Source organism: Buceros rhinoceros, unplaced genomic scaffold, assembly GCF_000710305.1.
Source record: "Buceros rhinoceros silvestris isolate BGI_N320 unplaced genomic scaffold, ASM71030v1 scaffold26489, whole genome shotgun sequence".
Classification (NCBI taxonomy): Eukaryota; Metazoa; Chordata; class Aves; order Bucerotiformes; family Bucerotidae; genus Buceros; species Buceros rhinoceros.
This window is the reverse complement of record NW_010431294.1, coordinates 1-8,715: the sequence shown is the minus strand read 5'-3', so window position 1 is coordinate 8,715 and position 8,715 is coordinate 1. Positions and strand designations below refer to the sequence as shown.

Genomic DNA, 8,715 nt, shown 5'->3' with positions numbered 1-8,715 from the left:
TGAGCCCCTCTGGCTTGTCCTTGGTCTCGTAGGGAGATAACGGGCACAACAGGGCTTTTGGTGTCCTCGGGATGGGCAGGGGGAGAACTGGCTTCTCTGGGGCTTTTCCAAGCTGCTCTTGGCCGAGGCACCCGGAGGATGCAGGCGGGGGGCAGCAGAGAGGCCCACGGACCCACTGGGCACCGGCTCATCCTCTTTTCCCTTCTGGCAGCCGGGTCCACCTCCATCTTCATCGTAGCGATCCTCATCCTGCTGCTGCTCCTGTACCACCGGGACCCCACATGCTGCCAGTTCCTCTGCTCCTGCCGCTTCTTCCGGACCCCCACCCACTATGTGAGTGTCCCCCCTCTGCTCCTCCTGCCCTCGAGTCCCCAGCTGCCCACTGAGCTATGGGGTCTGCGAGGCGGTGTTGCCGAGCTCCCCTCCTGCAGCCTGGCTCACTGACGGACAAGGAACCTCTGAGCAGAGCTGGGCTCTGCCCCCTCCTTGTTCCCTCTCTGCCCTAGAGATATCCAGCCAACCCTGCTGGGCTGTGCCGTTGTGGGTTATATCTCCAAGGCCCAACGTTAGCAGGTTGCCCAGCTCCCTACACAGCTCAGGAGGGGTGTCCTCCTCCCCCAGCACAGGCGAGTGTGGGGTCGGGCTCTGCTTTATAGGGAAGGGGCCCAGTGGGGAAGGGGGCTGGAAGCTCAGGGCAGAGGCAGACAAAGCCGCTAACTAGTGCTCACATCCCCGGCAACTGCTTCTCTTGTGCACAGCTTCCAGGCACGGAGCAGCGAGACACAAAGGCCTTTCGCTTGCATCTGTGATTTCCTGGGGCTAGCTTTCAAGTGGGGAAGCTGGTGGTGGAAAAAGATCGGCATGTTCAGCCAGTGCTGCCTTTGTGGTGGTGGTGGCTGCCTGGGGAAAGCTCAGCCTCTAAAGCTGCAGGGATGGCTCTTGAGAGGAGGGCTGCAGGTACCGCTCCAGAGTTCCTGGGAGAAGAGGGGACATCCAGCCTCGGCTAGCAGGGGACAGAGGGACTTGTGCCATGAAAAGTCCAGCATAGGCTGAGAAACCTCCAGCGGAAATCACAGTGGGAATGAGCTGTGCTGCTGGTGTCCCTGTCCTGCTTCGCTGCCTCTGCTCCTTTCCACCCCACTGCCTGTCCATGTCACGCATCGGGGAGCGGGCTCGGCCGCCGTGCTCCTCACCCTGCAGAGCTGCTCGCCGAGGCGGTGCAGGATGTGCCGTGAGCTGTAGAGCCCTCGCTGGGCTTGGCCGGGCTCTCGGGTGGGTGGTTAAAGGAGAAGGCATCTCGCCTATAGCAAGGAGCTGTGTGGACAGATAGATGGGGATGAAGAGAACTATATATGGAAAGGGAATGTCTGTAGGGTGTATTTCCATCAGAAAGAGTGCAGCGGTTGTAGTGGTGTGAGGCAGCTTTCAAGCAGGTGTAATTGCGCTGGTTTTGCTAATCCATTATTAAAACAGCCAGTCGTGCTCCCAGCCAACCCGGTTTCCTTCTGTAACTGTGCTGAAGGGCCAAGCCAAACGGTTCCTCGGTTGTTTTGAGCAAAGGTAAATCTGTCGTAAAGGTAAAAATCATAGTTCTGCCTGCAGATCCCCAGTTGCTCCGGGAATCCTTGGGTTCTTTTCTGCTGGCTGAGATGAGGCTTTTCGGAGAGCAAGGAACAGCCTCGGCCAGGTTCTGGCTCTGGCTTGAGGAGCTGCTCTCACTTGAGGGGTCTTTGCTTGCTGTTGCTCAACACCCGGACGGGGAATCGAGTTTAACTGGAGCGAGACTGCTGGGGATCAGCACAGCTATTGCTCTGCAGGTTTGCTTGCTGCATTATCCTGAAATGACTACATCAGGAGATAAGACTTTACAAATTCTGTTCCCTGAGCGTGGGACGGAGCTGCAGCTCTTATCTACGCTAGCGGCACAGTCGGGTTTGTTGGTTTTTTTCTCCCCCAAAGAGAGATGGTTCTGCTGAGTCTGAATGAAACCCTGCCCTGTGCCCTGGCTGCCATCCCCAGGCTGTGCTGCGCAGCAGTGCCGGCTGGCTCGGCCCTGTGCTGCCCGGCGAGGATGTGCCTGAGCTGTCGGTGTAGGTAAACAGGCCGGCAGAGGTTGGCTGCCAGCGGCGAGAGCCGTGTGAGCCAAATGGGCACAGGTAGTGACTCTCCCCTCTGCCCAAAGTGCCACTTCCCAGGCTGTCCCCCATGGGCTGGCCGAGCCCTGCTGGGTGGGGTGTGAGGGGTTTTGGCTTTGCTCATGTCCTTCTCCCTCACCCCTCGTTACAGGACTGTCCCCCGCCCTACTTCCAGAGGTTGGCTGCCAGCGGCGAGAGCCGTGTGAGCCAAATGGGCACAGGTAGTGACTCTCCCCTCTGCCCAAAGTGCCACTTCCCAGGCTGTCCCCCATGGGCTGGCCGAGCCCTGCTGGGTGGGGTGTGAGGGGTTTTGGCTTTGCTCATGTCCTTCTCCCTCACCCCTCATTACAGGACTGTCCCCCGCCCTACTTCAGCAGCAGCCAGCGGCTGGTGGGTCCCCAGTGCGGAGTGTCACGGCTGGAGAGCGCTGTGGACAACCCTGGCGTGCAGGTGATGGGGCGGGGGAAATGGTAGCAAAGATCCTGATAAGCTTTGGAAGAGGCTGGTTTTGGGGAGCTCCTGGGGCATAAGGAGAAGGTGCTGGACTGGAGGAACAACTTTGGGAAGTGCTGCCTGCATGTAAAAAGCTGGGAGGGGCTGGGCAGGGATACTGCAGAGGACACCAGCATGCCCTGAGGTGTTTAGGCATGAAGTGCCAGGCAGATCCCTTGGGGACTGGGATCTTGCAAAGCAGGTCAGGGTGTAATTACCTCCTGGGAAGGAGGATTTCCCCTCTCACGGTTCGACGAAGGGCACCCACTACTTTGAACCCTGAAGTAACTTGAGGTGGCACCAGGCCGCGAATGTCCAGCCAAGAGCCACCGCCACGCTGACCTTTGTCCTCTGGGCTGGGTGCTTGCAGGGAGACGAGCTCTTCTGTGTCGGACCTCCCAGCAGCTACGAGCTCCCTCCCTGGCAGCAGCCGCGCTTGCCCAGCTACGAGAGCGTGCGGAAGAAAGATCGCCAGCGGGAGATCCACCAGATGATCGCCAAGAGGTTTGGGCTGTGGGGAGAACCTTCGGAGGAGGTGAGCTCTCCCTCCCTGGCACGAAGGCAGGAACAGTCCCCCGCTCCAGTCCCTATCTAGGTGTTGCTTCAGCAATTTGCAGTAGCTGAGGACTCTGTTCTCTGCGATTACTATTCTCTGATAGCCTTTATCTCTGGGAAGGGCACAGAGTGTGTCAGGAGGCTCCTTTGGTGCACAGCGGCACTGGTTAATGATCGATCTCTGCCGGTGCACTTGCAGAAGCGCCTGAGCCGGGAGGCAGGGCAGAGCTGCTGAGGAAAGGGCAGGCCCTGACAATCATCTTGCTCAGTACACGTCCAAGCTGGGAATGTTATTTTTAGAGCCGTGAGGCTTCTATGGCTTCTGGCTCCCCTCTCCCTGCAGGACACCTCAGGGAGGCCCCTCACTATTGCCTTGAAGCGTTTATGGCTTATTTATGAGCAGGAGGCTTTGCCTGTTACATTTCAGCTTTGCACTCCCGCAACAGAACAGAGAAAAGTGAGTGCATCTGCCAAGTAGGTCCTGCAGAGTGTCCCCCGAGGCTCCTGCCGAACAAGGAGACCTCGTTGACTGAAGAACAGAAACATTTGTGTCCTTGTTTTAGCACTTCACCGATTTACCTGGATTTTGAGCTCTAAAAGCTGAACCATAAAGTCCAGCATCGTCAGCACTTGCCACTCGGTGTTTGCCGCTGTAACTAATCCCTGCCCTGAAACCAGAGTACCGGGGGCACAGGAGAGGAAGGAACTGCAGCAGAAGCTCTTCCACAACGTCCCTGTGCTACTCGTTATGGGGCAAAAACTAACCCAGCTCCGCCAAAATAAACACACCCACACCCGGAGGTTCCTCTCTGCTGCTATGCAGCGAGACCTGCTACTGAAACCGGGGTAGAGAGCCTGGTTTGGGGGTGTTTGATAAATCCCAGCAGCTGATCTTGGTCAAAGGGAAAGGAATGAGTCCCCTGTTAACAGAAGTCACATCTTTTTTGGCCTTGTGATGAGTAGTGACAAGTCCTTGAAGGGGAACAGGGAAGAGCAGGGACCTGGCACAGCAAGTCTGGGGGTGGGTAGCAGGGGGAACATGACTCCTCAGCAGATTTCTGCCCTGCTGTGGCAAATCAGCGCTCATCTTCCGAAGGCCCATCTCTGGTGGTGGTGGTTGTGAGCCTTGTCACCTGCTCTGTAGGCAGCGGTGGGATAATCTGGTTATTTCTGATCTGCTGTAATGCTCTTCTCTCTCCTCTGTAGATGCCACCTCCCTATGAGCATGCCCTGAGGCATCCTCCAGCTTTCTCAGGAACAGTGATAAGCTCAGAGACCCTGGACCGGTGTGGGGTGCCAGACCCTTTCCAGGCCCCTCTCAGCTACCAAACTCAGCGAAACACAGCCGTGTAAGGCCTTGGCACGGCTTCCCCCCGCAGTGTCAGCGACAGAAGTGCCTGTGACGGTTCTCGTCCGCAGGGAATGGCTGAACGTCAGGCCTTCCCCCAGACTCACGAGCCGAGACACAGCCAGCCTGACCCAGCCGGCAGAGACGTCCCTCCTGCAGCACAAGGACACCACGGAGGCACCACCAGGTACTGTGCCGAGTGGAGCAACCAGGGCTGTCTGATGGATCTTCTCTGGCAAATGGACTGTTACCAAAGCAGGAGCTCAGCTGATTGTTGTACACAAGGTCTGCTTAGGCCAAGCTCCTCCAGGCAGCTGACGCTTCGTACCTCTGTGAGGCAGGTGCTGCCCACCACACCAAGGACCAGACCTCAGGCAGTGGCCGGGTTGTGCTGCTTCACTTATTTCTGAGGTTATAAAGTGTTTTACTTTATTGGTGTGTATCAGACACCAGGTTGGAGATCTTCACCTGCAAGCGGCAGAACAAATCCGCATCAGAGCATCGTCGTGTGCTCTCTGTGACCAAGAGCAATGTTGTACAGTCTCAGACATTCGGAGGCTCCAGAGGTTGTGTCACCTGCTGTACACAAATAGCGACCACCGCGATGAACCCTGTGACTGGACACACAAGCTGGGGGAGGACAGAAGCATGGACAAAACCGCTGGTGGTCTGCATGAAGAATGTTAAAGCCAAGGAAGACATGTGCAGCTGACCCCTAGTCACCTGCAGAGCAGACTAACCACGTCAGCACCCTTACACTGCCCATCGTGATAACCTGGTTTCTACCGTACAGCCGATGTTTGAAATTGTTTACAAAACCGTAGATAAAACGGCATCAGTTTGGCCACAGGGCATTTGGGATCTATTCTTTCGAGCAATATAAACTCAAAAATGTCATGGAATGACTCGGGGAAGACAAAGGATAAGTCTTCTGGATTATAGCGTTCTGATACCAGCCAGCCTTGTGCGTCTTCCCAGGCACTCTGAAATTAGCCAGGAGTTCGCCTGATGAGCGAGAACTCACCTCACAGGCTAGTAAATGGAACAACCTCAGATACCTGAGTTAACCCCTGAGGTAGGCTGGACACAGGGACAGATGAACCTTCCTGGGATGCAGAGCTAGGTGCAAGCGGAGAAGGATCTGCTCTGCAGTTCTGAATTAAGATATAACAGTAAAGCCTAAAAATGACTAAAAATAGACCAAGGGAATTATTAGTGGGACAAGTACTACCATGAGTAACTGTAGAGAGAATTCATCTGGGGGCACAATAGAACAGGTCCTCCCGAGGAAAGGCAGCTCCAGGCACTGCCTGAACTCAAATAACACATTCTATGATCAGCCAGGGCCTTCAGCAGCCCCACAGCATTTATTACACACTTACAAACACCAGCAGGTGATGCCAGTGCCCTGACACTGACCACATGTGCTTTAGGAGCAAGAAAACAGTCTTAAAGTGGTGTCTTCAGAGCTAGAATATTCCTGTCCTCAGATGCCAGCCTAGCTGGAGTGGTCTGTCCCCCCGTGACGCAGGAGGCTCAGAGCATGGTGACCAGTTTAAAGCTTCCTACCTCCGTGGTAGGGATCACACTGATAAAGGTTTTATAGAGAACCGCTCCTTTGGGTAGCCGGCAGATCACCTCCTTGCTCTCACTGCTGCGGGGCAGAGGCACGTAGACCTCCTTGGTGTATCTCACGATCCCGTCCTCCAGGGCGTAGAGTGTCTTGTTACGGCCCATCCCCACCTGCAAGAGGAGGAGGAGGGTTAGTACGGATGGCTGGAAGTCCCCTGCTGAAGCAGATCTGGTCATTGCTCTGCCTCATTTGAGAGCCTGGCTTCAACAGCATCTGTTGCTTTGTATTTTAAAATAAAAGAAACCCACCCTCCTTCCCTCCAGCAATCAGGATGTGATGGTGCTTGTTACAAGGGAGGAGACACCAGTTCCACCCTGAAGCATACGCTCCCAGAAGTGTTCTGGGATATCTATGCCCAGTCACACGGGCACAGGTGTAACCCTGAGCAGTTCCGTGACTACAAAATACCAGGTAATGGAACCCAATTTCAGGATTATTTAGAATACAAGGAACAGCATTAAGAACCAGCTCGAACGGGCTGAGGCACTGAGTTCAGAGCTCTGTTGTGGGTCGCTGAGAAACAAGGAAGGGACAGAAAACAACTTACGTGAGCCCCTGGGTGCCAGCGTATCAACCGCTGCGTGGCCAAGATGTTGCCGGCATGCACGAAGGCACCTGCAACAGAGCAACAGAGTCAGACTGCAGAGAAACAGAGAACCCTGGAGAAATACAAGTGGCTCCAGACTTACGAAACCCAGCTTTCCGGGGGGAATTTTCTAAGGAAAAATTCCTTTAAAGGCTAAAAGCATCGAAACAAAAATACTGTTAGCAGGAAATAAAGGGATACACAACAGCAAAAAGCAGCCGCAGTGTTTGAAAAGATCACTTCTGGGGTAATTTTCTGGTTGCTGAAGGCAACCTTTATTATATAAACCTATATAAACCTTTATAAAAGGTTTATTACCTTTTACATCATTATGTTTTCATCAGCAAAGCTAATAATTATTAAGCACTTGGCTGCAAGAATCTGTACTTTGGCTTCTGCTAAGCCTCATAATTCTCCCCTTTGTCAACACTGAAAATGCCCAGCGAGGTGCCCCATGGTGCACCCTCCTCCCCAAGGGGCAAAGGCACAATCACAGCACGTTTTCTGTGGGCAGCTTCAGCGGGCGGCTCGCAGGCCCCTCGGGGAGGGAGGCTGCCTCACCCTGCCCTCCATCCCCAGGTTCCACTGTGCCTGCCCTTCCCCTTCTCCTGGAAGCACGCCCTGGCCACGTCCTCCCGCACCCAAAGCCAGAGAGAAGCTGCGAAGAACCTGGTGAAACACCAGTAAGACCAGCAGATGTTCTGACCCACCTTCCACCTTTTTGAATCCATAGCGCTTCCCAGGGCTGCGGCCACCTAAATTTTTGGAGCTGCCCCCAGTTTTCTTAGAAGCACATCTGATGGCAACCAGGCTTGTTTGGGGAGTGGTTAGAACTAGGTTGGGAGCAAGAACAACAATGTCAGCTGAAAAAAAAACCTACTGCACACGCTTTCCTCTTTCAGACCTAAAGGCTGTCAGTTAAGACAAGCCTAAAATTAAAGACAAAAGAAAGCTCTGAGGGAAAAAATACAGTCCTTGCAAAATAAACCATAATTAGACCATCATGGCTTAAGTTCCCTGCAGAGAGGCCACATCTCAAGTGCTGCTGCTGCCCAGGGAGGAATAAAACCCTCTGTGACAATGCTAAAGGACTGGCACAAATCCCTGTGTCAGCGAGGCCTTGCTAAGCGAGGTCCAGGCGATACTGGTTGCTGTGGATGGGCCTTAAGCTGCTTTGAGACAAGGCGAGTCGTGACCTCTGCCTCAGTTTCCCCTTCGACAGAAGTCAGCAGGCAAACCCGGTTTTTCTGAATCCCTCTTTGGGGCCTCTTCAGCAGCAGGTTAGCACGGAAAAGGGGTTATCGCAGTCTTGTTTCCTTGACCTCAGTAAAACCACTGGATGAATTTAATTGTATTACCAGAGACACTCAGCAAGCGAGGAATATGATTAGGAAAAGGGCAATTCCTCTACAAGGAGCCATTAATTTCAGGAGCTTAATAAATAAAAGAAACGCTCTGAGGCTTAACAAACTACAGGGAAGTCAGCAAAGATGAACAAGAGTTAGTTACATATAGAGCAACTCTAGGAGATTATAGACCAATTGCCTTTTATAAACCAGACCGACTCCAGGGTTGCACTTTGTGTTGCACGGAAGAAGTTTGCTAACAAAAAACGAACCTCAGAGCATCTGACGCGGAGGGCAAAGCGCAAAGAGAAGCCTGAGACAGAGAGTTTGTACCTGGATTTAAGTCATGTCGGAAATCAGTGGGAAAAGAAAACGTCACAACTCTGATGTCCCACCCCAGAAACCATAGGATACCTCTGCCTGTAACACTTTTACATTTAAAAGTAGATTTTTAAGGCCTCCTGACTTGCGCTGCAGGAGGATCAAGGCCCTCAGCCCCACCTCAGCGCTGCCTCTACACCCCACCCGAGGAGGAGGAACCTTCCCCGCCTGATGCGGCAGCGCTAAGGGGGCTCAAACCCGCCCATTTCCCCCACAGCCCAGCCGCGGCCTGAGGTAAA

The 8,715-nt window shown here is 54.0% G+C and overlaps 1 protein-coding gene across 1 annotated transcript; it reads right to left on the bottom strand.

Annotated features, from left to right (window-relative positions):
- Positions 1-6,066: 6,066 nt before the first annotated feature.
- MRPL27 (mitochondrial ribosomal protein L27) lies at positions 6,067-7,612 on the bottom strand (the record flags this gene model as incomplete). Its single annotated transcript, XM_010143394.1, has 3 exons — positions 6,067-6,273; positions 6,711-6,778; positions 7,460-7,612. Coding segments are annotated over 3 exons (428 nt in total), but the record flags the coding sequence as incomplete, so codon positions are not given.
- Between the last annotated feature and the right edge of the window lie 1,103 nt (positions 7,613-8,715).